Below are 14,459 nucleotides of genomic sequence, written 5' to 3'. Positions count from 1 at the left end.
AACCAGACATAGTCATTATCTAAAAAAAAAACAGAACAAAAAACCCCTCACACATACCCTTACAAATAAACAGAGATCACGTTTTAAAAAGTGAAGAAAACCTAAGGTTTCAGTTTGTCCAAAGCAAAAAAATACCCAGCTTAAATGCACTACTAAGTGTAGAATAAATACAGAATAGTAAAGGTTTGGAGACAGGGATGGCAGTTCAAGTTTATTTCCAGAAACCACAAACATTTAAAAACAACTACACTAACCTTAGTTTTAGACAAAATCATTTCAAACTAAACAATGATTTCACATTTAACTGCCACTGAATATTTAACTGTCAGCCTAAAGAGGAAGAGATTTTTAAGCCTGAAGATATAATCAATATTATCATCTAATCTAGTCTGAGCACTACATATGAACAGAATGCCATTATTGAAGTTCTTCAGTGAATAAATGAATTTCTGCATTTACTACAGCTTCATCCTCAAAAAGAGGTGACATTCTAAGGAAATCTACAGTTGCTGCAGCTAAGCTGGTTCAAAAATCCTCATTTAAAAAACAAACAAACAAAACTATAAAAGAAACCACACACAGTTTATTTGTAGTCTTAATGTGTGCCAGCCACTATATGCTGTCATATCAGCGATGTACAAGCTAGTTGAGAAAGCCTGCTTCTGAGATCTCTTGCTCATGTAGGTATTTACAGAAAATGAAGTTCACATTGAACCTTCTAGTGGATAAACTGAAAAGTCTCTCCATTCAGTACAGCCTGTTATCAAGACCTGCAATTACTACAGAAGAATCTGTAGTAGGAACATTCTGTGTTAGTGTGGTGCAGTAGGTGAACGCGAAAGAAAAATTCACTTGGTTTTCCAGAGAAAACACACCAGTGTCTTTCAGAGTACCCACCATGTGTGGAAGGTACACTGAAGAACAAAATAGACTTTTAGTAACTAAGTGCAATTAGCTCAGCAATTTCTGTTGCACACATGCAGCAATGGTAAACCACATTTTACTTTTTGTACATGAAGAGCTATGGAAGCTGTTCAAAGTAGTTCTAGCCACTTGTCCAACTCCTAGCACAGGAAAGTAAGTGAGAATTCTTACTTGTTTACAGAGAACATGAGAATTGTTTAACAGAGACTGCTTCTTCTTTCAGTGAAGAAAAGAGCAGCAAATAAAGTGTTCTGAGGCCTGGATGTAAACTTAAGTGCTGCAATCCTGTTAAACTAATGGTTGGGAATCACCACAAATCAGCATCATAAACCTTCATGAACTGTGAAAAATATATTATTTCACGAGGCTGCAGTTACTAGCTTGGTTTTCAAAAACACAGTAGCTACATCAGCACCTCAGCTTTTGACAGCCTTCTGGGACCCAAACTGCACAGTTTATATGTGTGTCCTACCAATATGAAGGTTGTAATTTTTTTCATTACTGGTTAGATCAATGTCAGTATGAACGATCTTTCTGTTGGGTGATAAATAGTGGTAATGTTTTGATGAGAGAGGGCCTACTGCAGATACAGACAAGGTAATAAATTAGTCTTGCTGGTCTGTCTGAATGAATTAGATTTCTATAAAGTTTTATCCAAAGGCTTAATGGCACAAAGCATCACCATAAAATTCACATATCCTCTTAAAAGATTTTGCCTGAAAAGATCTAGCTTAAGGAATTTCAGATCTCTTATTCATTTGCTGGAGTTGACTCTGTATTCACACTCTGCTTCTTCTTTTCTAGACTCAAAAGCACATCTTTCAAGATCACACATATCTTTCACAGAGGCTATTGCTAGTTACATGAATCTTTGAAAAAGATATTCCAGTATTCTGCATGTGTGTGCTGTCAGCAAACAGAAAACTCAGAAGAGAATCTTAAGGGCTCTTGAGACTTCAGCAAACAGAAAACTCAGAAGAGAATCTTAAGGGCTCTTGAGACTGATGTACCCAACAACAAAACTCCTGCAAAATAAGGATTCTTTTAAATTCAACTAGAACCCCTCCCATGGCCATTCAACTATCCCTACAACAATATTCTACACTGGGCAGCACATTAAACAGTTGTGTTTTCTACGAAGTTAATTAGTTCAAGTTTTTGAGGAAGAGGAAGTTGTTTTATTGTAAAGTCATACAGTTTATAGCTTATCTGCTCAAGTCAATCCCCTGCAACAAAAACACAATATGAAACACTTAAACAGATTACCTAGACAGCAGCTCTACTAAAATTCCTCTACAAAAGCAGGTTACCTTTGGCATATTTGACAGAGCAGAAAGTGTCTCATCTCTTTTGATCTTGATTAAAAAAGTAGCTTTAAATGCTGGTTCATCAAAGCACGGAAAAGCAGACCTTGCTGCCAGAGGTTCAAACTGAGTTGCTGCAAACCACCTAACAGAAAGAGTAGAGAGAGCAAATTAAGAGTTATGAAAAGGATAAATGTCAGTTTATTTATAACCTTGCAACAGATTGTTATGGGAGAAGCTTTCTGAATGGTACATGACAGGGTTGGTACATTTAGAATAAATGTTTCATTAACATTTTTTTTAAACTCAAAAAAACGTATTTGGTTGTTTTTCACTATCTTAACAAAGAAGAATGCAACTGGAATAATACAATTAAAGAACAATCACCAAAATATCAGCCAGACAGCTTCCAGTAAAAAGAAAAAAAAAAAAAAGAGATTGAAAAATTAAGTCAGTGGTCATGCCAACTAAATAGAAATTTTAAAACCTCAGCAGCAGATGAGACTACAATGAGGTGTTTTTATCTAATTGTCATGCCCTCTTCCGCAGATTCTCCCACAGTTCACCTAACTGTATACCGGCTCCCTTTGCTGGCTGGTAGATGGATTCTTTCTAAGTTCATGCACTGCCTTGTCTCCAATCCAACAATGAGTCACATCACAAGAGAACTTCCCAGAAGCCTACATTCTTCCTCCAGTATTTGGATACTAACCAGCTGCAGAAATGATGGCTTTTCCTAGAGAGCATCTCTGACTTGCTCCTTCTAGCCAACACTGGGAGCTCAACAAGGAGTTTGTGAAATTAAGTCTTCTACTAGAGCTAAACACTGGAGACAACTGTGGTTGGTTGATTGGTTTTTGTTTGGTTTAAAAAACCCCCACAAAACAAACAAATTAACAAAAAACCCAAACCAAAATAAAACACCTACTGCTAAGCTACTCACAAGTTTTGGGGGCTTTTCTTTCCTTCTGCACCATGATACAAACATTTTTGGACCTACAGCTTTTCTGAGGAGGCACGCTGCTGACAACTAATAAGATTGCTCTCCATGCTGCTGACAACTAATAAGATTGCTCTCCAGCTTTCAACTTCTTACCCTTCTCTTCCCCCTCACTGACAATCTTGATGTTGGTGCAGTAAGTTTCTTTTTCTTTTTTTTTTTATCTTCACCGAAAGATTTTACAGAAGAAAACTAAAAAATATAGAACCATTCTGCATTGAGGTAAAAATAAAGCCCAACTTCTTAAACTTGCATCTGGCAACAGGGACTTATTTTGTCATTTGATAATTTTAATGTTTTTGTCACAATATAAAAAATCTTCACAAGAAAATTAAACTAGAAAAAAAGACATTTTCTTGCAAAAGCAGCTTGACAGCTTGAGTCTTATACAGAAAATGCAATGACAACAGAGGCTGGCAAGGTAGTCTGCATTTGTAAAACCACTGGCATTAGGCATACAGAGACAAAGCCTGTGGAAATAGAAGAGGCAGGCAAGGCAACAGAAATTATATCAGCAATTATTATAACAGTTATCTGAAAAGGATTTACTGAAAAATATACAACTTAAAGCACGTGCTATATCCTGTTCCTGAACAAAAGCAGGTAGCACTGGACTGAAGGGGGACAAAAACTCAAGAACTTACTGATAGATCATATTTTTCCTTTGTGAACACTTACATATTCTTCTTCTACTACAGTTAAACAAGGAGAAAACAAAGCTTCAGCTACATCAGAATAGGAAAAAACACAGAGATTAAAAAAGAGGCTAATCATTCACAAGATGTTTGCCTTCTACACTTACTGTGTTCTTACTCCCACTTCATGGTAATGCTTGTAATTATTGTTTGTGATAAGCTACTTAGCTCTATTTCATTTCCTCTTGTAGTTATGTTATTCTGATGCAATCTACACCCTTTGTGATTCTTTATTATCCACTACATTCCACAACAGAGAAACAACTTGTGGCATTTTTGTTATAATGACAGAATTCTGAAGCAGTTTCCCAAGTGACAACAGATTCTCTCTAACGATCACGCATACACTGTAATGTTTTAGTATATGCTGAGGAACAGCCCTTTCATAAGAGGCTTATCAACAGCACTTTACCTGAAGGATCTGAACAGTCACCCATGTTTGCACCTCAGTAAAACACACCCACCTCCATTGGAGATGTTGGCCAACTGAAACAGATCAACAATCCTTTAACCCAGTTTTGTTTCTTAAAATCCTTGATTTCCTAAAGAAAGCCCCTTAGACTACTTCAGATGAGGACCAACAGGAACACATGGGAGTAAAAAGCAGAGAGTTACTACCTTATCTAAGTTGCTGACCAGTTCAAGAACTCACTTAAATGTTCCACGGTTCAATCTGAGTGCACCAGGTTTTGCATATATTTGAAAATAACTGTTGCAGCTAACTTAACTTCTTGCACACTTCAGCACTACCTCCGAGACCCAATAGGAGTGGGAGTTTTAATGGCAAATTGTAAAAAAACTTAGAAAATGCTCAGAGAGGTCTCCTGACCCTGGGATTTTGTTCAGAGAACAGAAAAGAAATACATCTTTCCTGTGTTATGCAGCTTGCTAACAGTCTAAGAAATAAACTTTACACTAAGTATCTTGTTTTGTTTATTTTTTAAATATGAGCAGTCACTGAGGGACTTAAACAATTCAAACATCAGCAGCGTATAGTTTCCATATCTCACTGGAAATAGAAAAATTATGACTAAGTTTGCCACACTTCTGTTTTCTTCTTCAGGCAGTCTCACTGAAACAGTCTGCAACAGCTCAATGAAACATCTTAAGTAACTGAAAAGAAATACAATCTCAGTGTGATTATCTTCCCAGATAATAATTTCAAGTATATATTGTCGATCTGAAAAAGATTGCATTGGTGATGCTAATTTTAAATTCTGCCTTCCGCTTTCAGGAAACAAAAATCTATTAGTATTTTGGGAATTTCCATATAAACTCTTTCTCTCTTGCAAAGATTTGTAATAATATATACATTGACTTGTCTTGCTATTCCTTTACAACCCATTCAACTTCTTTTTTTTTTAAGCTTTAGAGCTTAGCATTTCTTAGCACAAGTTGGTACTATCTTTATTTAGCAGTTGTTTTGTGGACCCTTCAAAACTACTGTTCTGTCAGCTGGTCCTGGACTGACTCATACTGCTCGTTCAGTCTTTTGTTTATCACACTGCTCTGTTTCTATAAAAATTGCATGGACAATTATGTGACAACGAAGGCAGGAACACTCTTACGTGCATGACCAGTGTAAGGCCCATTTGAAGTGGGTGGTCGTGGGTGGCAATTTAATCAATCTTCTTGGTAAAATGTTTGATTACCCTTTTTTAAAAATCAGTGTGATGTTTCCCTCTTCTCCAGTCACTGGGGACTTCACCTGACTGCCATGACTTTTCAAATACGATCGAGTGGGGCTTGGCAACTACATCTGACAGTTTCCTTAGGACTGTGGGATGAGTCTCATCAGGTCCCATGGATTTGTATATGTTCGGGTTCTTCAGATGGTTTCAAACTTGATCTTTCTCTATGATGGTGGGACACCATTTCCCCACTCTCTGTCTTGAGAGTCAGGAGTCTGAGAAATGTAGAAAGAATTTCTGAAGAGAGAAACTAAAAATTAAACAAAAAGCCACACTATAGCTACCTACAACTAGCATACTGCACCCCATTTAACTGACAGAGAGGCTGCCCTGACTTAATGAACTCATCCATGAAATACATTTTTCAGATAATCAGGAGATCGAAGATTGATTTTGCTCAACAGGAATCAGTTGTACAAGACATCCAATTAAAAAAGCAACCCTTGTTATTTCTATTATCAAAGCACGATCTAGAAGTGATCAAGAGAGAAGCTACAATTGTGGGCATACCTTTGCTTAGAATTCTCATCCTTGTAAGAAATTTTGTAAAAGCCATAGTAGCTATCTGATAAATTAGATGAATATTCTATGTTGACGGTATAATTCTGTCCTACAAGGAGAGCCTCAGGAGCCATGACTGCAATCTGGTCATGCAATGGATACTCCAGGAATTCAACTAGCTTTGCTTCATGCCCTCCTGCTGGAGTAATGGTTGCCTTGGTGATATTAAGTCCTGAGCTGTGAAGTACAATCTTCTGAGTTTCCTTGGTAATGTTAACCACTATCTTTACAGAGCCTGCAAATTTCAGAGTAGTAAGGTTTGGGTGCAAGATGAGATCATAATGCAGCGGTACAACATCAGGGGGAAGTCTAATTTTTGCCCATGGAAACACTTTTCCATTGGTTGCCAAAGGGTATATTAGTTCCATCGAATGATTTTCTTTATGGCAGCCTTCTTTGGTAAAGGTACATTTGGGAAGAAGATAAATCAACATTATTAATGAAACTGCAATCACAAGAACAACTGTGCAAACCACCACGGTCCTCGTAGAGGGTGCAGAACACAATCCATTTGGATTTTGCGTATAGCCAGACATGTTATTCCGGAGACCCGAGCTTCTGCTCATGAAGGACATCCCCAACAATTTTGCTGATGACTCATAATCCTCTTCATCATCCTCCATTTCATGCTCTCCAAGGCCACGCACCAAGAGCCGGGAGCTCCTTGGTTCATATTCCACTTCATCAGGCTCCAGGGGATGCAAACAAGATTCTTTCGCCAAGTCAACCACATCAGGTTCCTCTTCAAACATACTATTTTCAATCATATTCCTGGGTAACTGAATTAGATCTGAAAAAGAGAAGATCATATGTTACATCACAAACAAAAGGCATGATTATAATACCTCAAAGATAGCTTACTGAACTACAGAATGGGAAACACTTTTACGGTACATATGATCAAGAGCTCTTTGATTTTTTTCTCTCAGGTTTGCTTCTAGAAAACATTTATGTGCTTTTCTGCATACTGTAATTTTTCATTCAGTATCTCTGAAAGAATGCTTCTGTTGTACGTATTTTATCATGTCTTGCATCATAACTGGGGATCAGCTGTATCACTGCATAGAATGCCCAGTTCATTGATGTCAATATCTTGGCTACATTTCCTCTACCGCAGAAAACTATATCTGTATCCAACTAAAATAGTTAAGATGGAATATTCTTTATCTTGCAGGGTAAAGCACAGGAGGCCAATACAGTTCTAGAGGTGTTTCTGAATATGCTAGGTACAGAGTTCTTCAATACAGGAGAAAATCTGCCAGTGTGCTGGCACTTACAAAAATAAAACATCCACTTGACATTATTAAACTTAATTTTTCACACACATCCCCCAAAATATAAATAGTATTTCTCACATAAAAATGGCAGTATAAAAATTACAGTTCCAATTGACATCTTTCTTTAAGATCTAGCTCATACAACCCTTGAAAAAGATCCATGCAGGCAAGAACTAAAATCAGTGCCAATCAGACTGTTTGTCTCCATAAAATTTGCCCTTAATAGATAATGGAACACTGAATACAAACGAAGAATTGAAATTCATATCAAATGTTAAGAGGATCATGTACTCTCATATTCTACATGCAGTTATATTTTAATCAAATGTCTATAACTGTTTCTGTAAAAGGTTATCTTTCAGATGACCTGCTTGGTGGAAAGTGGAAAAAAATAAAAATACTGTTGGAAAGAAGCATATATATGGAATGGGACATGGACATCCAAAAGTAGCTAACTTAGAAGCAAGGAGCTTATTTTTTTTCATGCTGTATTTAATTCAAAGCACTATAAACATAGAAAAGATGTCAACTGGCTTTTGTTAGGACACCATGGAGTTGTCTAGAGAACAAAACAATGAAACTAATGCATTTCACACATGAAAGTCTACTGCTAATTGAACAATAATCACATCATGCCTCTATCCTCCATATTCTGTTTTCAGAATGAGAAAGATAAATTTTTATTTACATCTAAGCATACTGAAAAGTAGGCCAACTTCATTAATTTCTGACAAGAATGTACATTTGGCAAGTCTATATACAGTCTACAATGTCAGTGTTCCTACCATACATTACTGATTTTATCTGTATTACTAAGCTCCTATCCAATAATTGAGGATAATATACATAAATAAATTGCACCAATAATTTCAGGAATATAACTATGCATAGCTGCTTGATAGGGCTTAAAACACTGAAGCAGACTAAGGGAAGATATTGGCAGGGTAAAGATTTATGGTTTGGTAGTAGCCTTATTTCCGCACACCCCCCCTCCCCCCCCCCTTTTCTTTTTTAAGTTGGGTTTCTATATGGCTGAAATTCTGAAAGGTGAAAACAAAACATCTTAAAGAAAATATGTCAAGAATCTTTACAAACTAGATATACCAAACTCTTCAACTAAGTGTCTAAAACGTATCAAGGCCACAAACTCAGAAAACTATAGTGTCAGTAGGTGCAACACTGAAAAGGTTGGAGCAAGAATTTTTATTCTAGCCCACATCCTACCATTATTTTCTCTTTGTGTGATATCTGTGTATTAAACCTCTAATATTTGTCTGCCATTTATTTCATAGTTATACATACAGACCATTCAGATATCTTCAAAACAAATAATAGCTTCATAAATCAGCACCTTGCATCTCCAACAAAAAACCTGCTGTGTTACTTTAAAAAATATCAACCTTGAACATTTCTCTGCAAAGGTCTTAAAATAAGAAAAAAAGAAAACAAAAAATCCTACCCCACAGAAGCCAGTAAGAGGAAGATGCACTGGTCAATGTGAACAAGGAATATGGACATGGATGAAAGCAGGGAGTTTGCTGGAATTTGGATATACCTACTCAGCCTTTGTGCCATTGTACACATGCCGCTTTGACAAGGATAGGATCATAGGTTCACAGGATACCTGAGGTTGGAGGGGACTTCAGGAGGTCATCTACTCCAACCTCCAGGCAAAAGCAGCTTCTAAATGTTTCTGTCCTTATGGCATTTCCCAGTACAGTGCTCATGTTCTAGCCTTCGGGCTGTGGTTGGAGTTCAGTGCTCTAGCACTATGGTCCCTACATTGTAGCATGTGCATTCATAAGTCAGATTTGGAGGCCTCACAGAGCCAAGAAAGAGGATAAAAATCTAAGTTACAAGTGAAAACACATACACTAGGTAGTGGAAGAAAAAAGTGGAAAGACAAAGCATTGTGCAATAGAAGCTCTTCTGCAATTCTTCTACCCAAGAAGCGTTTATGAACAATTCATTAATCTATTTCTAGCAGATTCTTGTTGATTACTCCCTCTGCTGGTTGCTTTTCAAATCTGCTGGCTAACTTCAATCAAATTTGAAAACAGACTCAAGACCAAATTTCACAGAATCACAGAATCTCTCTTCAAGTCCCAGTGCAATCCCACCCCAAAACAACAAGCTGCTGGCGGAACACACCCAAATCAGTATCTGCTATGTAGAAAAGGCAGATATTAAGACTCACATTGTAAGCACTCCAAAAGGTAGCAGACAGTCAGCACATAGCTCCAACCACAGCCATGGCATGTGCTGCTGCATGGCCAGCAAAAGAGGCAGAAGACAGGGGAGGCGCTGCAGAGGGAAGGAGGAAAAAGATAAATAGCATAAAACTGGCAAAAAGTAGGCTTCGTCAGCTTTGCAGCTGACAGAACAGATTGCTTTTTAAAGAGCTAATAAGTTTCTTCTAAGGTCAACCTTCTTAATATTTTCAAAGTTCCATGTAGGAACTAATAACTCTTTTAGTCAAAAATAATCATACAACATTCTCAAACTGAAACTAAGACATAAGAGATAAAACAGAAGTTAGTTTCAAGGCAATGCACAGTTTTAGTAGCCAAGATACATGAATCTTGAGGAAAACAACAGTTAAAACTAATTTCTACATAAGTATTTGCAAAAATGAGAAGCAATCCAAGTCTTGGTTGTTCTGCAATGCTGAAAATCTGTAGGATCACAACTTTACTGAAAATCAAGGGCATAACCAGACCACTATTCTCCACTGGAAAGCACATGGACACCGTATCAAAAGGTTACTGGAGTTATTTATGCTGACATATACATTCACAGAAGCACTGAAGCCAGGCTACGTTTTGGAGAGGAATCATGGCAAACATGTTTAAAGCTTTTACACTCAGATAAATTCCGGACTGCTTGCTTCCTGATGGTTTACGTGAATTTATAACATAATACTGTGAGTCATCAATCACGTGAACGTCTTACGACCTTCCAGCTTTAACTCATGAGCTACAATATGAGCTAAAAAAAAACCACACTAAAGACAGAAAAAAGGTATTATTAAACCAAAACAATCCATAAGGAATAAGCAGCTGCCTGAGGAACACGATTGCAACCATCACATTTCACTGTCATCTTTCACACCAAGTATGGCCAAGAGGCAAACACTGCCATATTAAAAGAACATTAATTCAGCTATCCAAGCAAATTACTTCAGATTCCAAATATGATGCAGGAAAAATTAATACAATTGCAAGACTAAGGAAATTTAACCTGCAAAGAAGCTGCATGGTTCCAGTGAACTACCATTGTCATGCCAGAGGCTGTAGGTGCACTAAAGGCATGTGTAGTCACACTAGCATACAATTAAGGAAGTGCTGATCTGAGCTGCCAAAATTATCTGTCATCAGGCATGGCAATTTATATCTAAATCTTTACTAAACATAAGCTTAGTGTGAGAGTGAACAAAAAGGTTAAAAAAAGTCATGGGGCTAAGTCTTGTTGCTCCCCGATTAGCACTAATGTTATGATGCTAGAAGCTTAAAGCTACAGCAGCTAAAAGCTTAAACACACCCCCCAGTAGAAGCAATTTTACTAAGTTCTTCCACAAATGTGTAGTGCGCAAATTAGAGATTTTCAACATCTTCCTCCTTATGTGATCTATTATCACATCTAGAACAGAACAGTATGAACATTCACAGTTCACAAACAATCCTGAGAAGTGATGTGAAGTTAAAAACCAAGTGTGGCAGACCAGTGTGTCAAAATCATTTTTTCCAGCGGCCGTATCAGCCTCGTGGATGCCTTCAAAGGGCCGAATGTAATTTTAGGACTGTATAGCTCCTACATTTATATCCTTTGCTAATCACAGAATCACAGAATGGTTGGGCTTGGAAGGGACCTCTGGAGATCATCTAATCCAACCCACCTGCTAAAGCAGCTTCACCCAGAGCAGATCACACAGGAACATGTCCAGGCGGGTTTTGAATGTCTCCAGAGAAGGAGACTCCACAACCTCTCTGAGCAGCCTGTTCCAGTGCTCTGACACCCTTAAAGTAAAGAAGTTTCTCCTCCTATTCAGAAGGAAGCTCCTGTGCTTCAGTCTGTGCCTGTTACCCTTTGTACTATCGTTGTGCACCACTGGAAGGAGTCTGGTCCCGTCCTCTTGACACCCACCCTTGAGATATTTGCAAGCGTTGATCAGATCCCCTTTCAGCCTCCTCTAGGCTAAACAAACCCAGCTCTCTCAGACTCTTCTCAAAATAAAGATGCTCTAGACCCCTAATCATCTTTCTAGGTCTCCGCTGGACTCCCTCCAGTAATTCTTTGTCTGTTGTAAACTGGGGAGCCCAGAACTGGGCACAATACTCCAGATGCGGCCTCACCAGGGCAGGGCAGAGGGGTAGGATAACCTACCTCGACCTGATGGTCACACTTTTCCTAATGCACCCTAGGACACCTTTGGCCTTCCTGGCCACAAGGGCACATTGCTGACTCATGGTCAGCCTGTTGTCAACCAGAACTCCCAAGTCCTTCTCAGCAATGCTGCTTTCCAGCAGATCCACCCCTAACCTGTACTGGTGCCTGGGGTTATTCCTCCCCAGATGCACGACCCTACACTTGCCCTTGTTGAAATTCATCAGGTTCTTCTCTGCCCAGTCCTCCAGCCTGTCCAAGACTCGCTGAATGGCAGCACAGCCTTCTGGTCTGTCAGCCCTTCCTCTCAGTTTGGTATCATCAGCAAACTTGCTGGGGGTGCACTCAGTCTCTTCATGCAGGTCACTGATGAACAAGATGAACAGGACTGGACCCAGTACTGACCGCTGGGGAACACCACTAACTACAGGCCTCCAACCAGAGTCTGCACCATTGATCACAATCCTCTGAGCTCTGCCATCCAACCAGTTCATGCTCCATCTCACCATACATTCATCCAGCCTGCACTTCCTGAGCTTGTCTACGAGAAGTTTGTGAGAGACAGCATGAAAAGCCTTGCTGAAGTCAAGGCAGACAACATCCACTGCTCTGTGGACAACATAGTCATATCTAGATGATAGAAAGTGGCATGACTTAAGGACACAAAAATGAGCAATTAATCAGACCAAGCTAAACAGAAGGTGGTCCCTTGTCGTGTTCCTATAATTCATACATCTTTCACTGCTACATCTTTTCACAAATTAGTCTTTTAAATTACAAAGCAACTTTACCACAATATTCTAGTATAAAACATGATCATGCAGGGACAATCAGGGGCTGCAGTAAAACTGCCTAATATTTGTTTCAAGTATTTATGTTGTCCAAAGACCTCCATTGACACTAACAAGGATAATGTAAGCTTTCCCAAGTGTAAAAGCCTCAGGCAACACATGTAATGAATCTCAGTACGTGCAACAACGAAGTATCTTTAGAATGTTCAGTTTTGAAAGTCGTTATAAATATTCTGTAGAATACAAAAAGTCATTATTCCTTTATTTTTCAGAGTCACTATCTTCCTATAGCGCTATTGATGCGAGAAGTATGTACATTTCCCTGTACCAAGGGTGGCATGCCAGCATTTGAGGGAAGGGGTCCTAGCAAGGCCCTTTGGTCTGCCATCTCAGTGGAGGCAGGGGATGGAGAGCAGTGTAGTAGCAAAGGCACAAGAGTTATAGATGTGTTAGAAACCACGTAACTGCCTGAGAATGGTCACAAAGGAATTAGAGCTTATCCCCCCAAAAAGGTGGCAGGATCAATGGCCCAGCTGAAGTGCAACCATACAGATACATGCAGCATGAGCAACAAACAGGAGGCCACTGTGTGGCAGAAAAACTATGATGTAGTTGCCATCACGGAAACATGGTGGGATGACCCACACTACTGGAGTGCTGCATTAGATGGTCATAAACTCTTCAGAAGGGACAGGCAAGGAAGGAGAGGAAGTGGCGTAACCCAGTAGGTTAAGGAGGGTTTTGACGGTCTAGAGCTTGGTGACAATAAAGTTGTTTATGGGTAAGAATCAGGGGGAAGGCCAACAAGGCAGATATCCTGGTGTGGATGTGTTACAGACCACCCAATCAGGATGAAGAGGCAGACGAAATATTCTGCAGGCATCTAGGAGAAGTCTCTCAATGACTAGCCCTTGTTCTTGTGAGGGACTTCAAGCTACCAGATGTCTGCTGGACATACAACATAGCAGAGAGGAACAGTCCAGGGGACTCCTGGAGTGCATGGAAGACAACTTCCTGGCACAGCTAGTTAGTGAGACAACTAGGGAAGGAGCCCCCCTGGACCTGTTCTTTGTCAACAGAGAAGGACTCATGGGTAGTGTGATGTTCGGAAGTCACCTTGGGCATAGCAATCATGAAAGGATAGAGTTTTTGATTCTTGAAGAAGTAAGGAGGGTGGTCCGCAGAACTGCTACACTGGACTACTAAAGGGTAGACTTTGACCTGTTCAGAAGTCTGGTTGGCAGAGGCCCTTGGGAGGCAGTGATGAAGGGCAAAGTAATCCAGGAAGGCTGGTCTCTCTTCAAGAAGGAAATATTAGAGGCGCAGGAGCAGGCTGTCCCCACATACTGGGCGGGGGACACACATCAGTGGGGAAGACCACTGGCCTGGCTGAGTAGAGAGGTTTGGCTGGAACTTGGGAATAAAATGAGAATTTATAACCTTTGGAAGAAGAGGCAGGCAGCTCAGGAGGAATACAAGGATGCTGTGAAGCATGAGCAACAAAAGGAAAGTAAAGGAGAATCTTTGTCCTCTGGTGGATGTGTGGGGAAACACAGTGACAGAAGACAAGGTAAAGGCTGAGGAAATAAATGGCTTCTTTTCATCAGTCTTTAATAGTAAGACCAGTTGTGCTCAAGGTACACAACCCGCCGAGCCAGAAGACAAGGACAGGGAGCAGGACGAAGCCCAAATAATCCAAGCGGAAATCTCTGGCAACCTGCTACACCACTTGGACACCAAGTCTATGGGACCAGATGGGATCCATCCAAGGGTGCTGAGGGAGCTGGTGAAAGTGATCACCAAGCCACTTTCAGTTATTTATGAGCAGTCTTG

The 14,459-nt window shown here is 39.6% G+C and overlaps 1 protein-coding gene across 2 annotated transcripts in view; it reads right to left on the bottom strand.

Moving 5' to 3' along the window:
- LNPEP (leucyl and cystinyl aminopeptidase) overlaps positions 1-14,459 on the bottom strand; it is a 48,150-nt gene that overhangs the window by 24,112 nt on the left and 9,579 nt on the right. Inside the window, exons 1-3 of one of the 2 annotated variants that reach the window (XM_080362913.1) lie at positions 9,650-9,751; positions 6,125-6,965; positions 2,235-2,373 (exon numbers count right to left, since the gene is read on the bottom strand). In XM_080362913.1, the coding sequence (XP_080219039.1) occupies positions 2,235-2,373; positions 6,125-6,942 (957 nt within the window). In that variant the 5' untranslated portion in view covers positions 6,943-6,965; positions 9,650-9,751. Of the gene's footprint in view, positions 1-2,234; positions 2,374-6,124; positions 6,966-9,649; positions 9,752-14,459 lie in introns of those variants that run through there. The other variant, XM_080362912.1, reaches the window with a different exon arrangement.

This window comes from Nesoenas mayeri (genome assembly GCF_963082525.1).
Source record: "Nesoenas mayeri genome assembly, chromosome: Z".
Taxonomy (NCBI): domain Eukaryota; kingdom Metazoa; phylum Chordata; class Aves; order Columbiformes; family Columbidae; genus Nesoenas; species Nesoenas mayeri.
The sequence above is the reverse complement of the archived record's forward strand: the minus strand, read 5'-3'. Positions and strand labels throughout refer to the sequence as shown.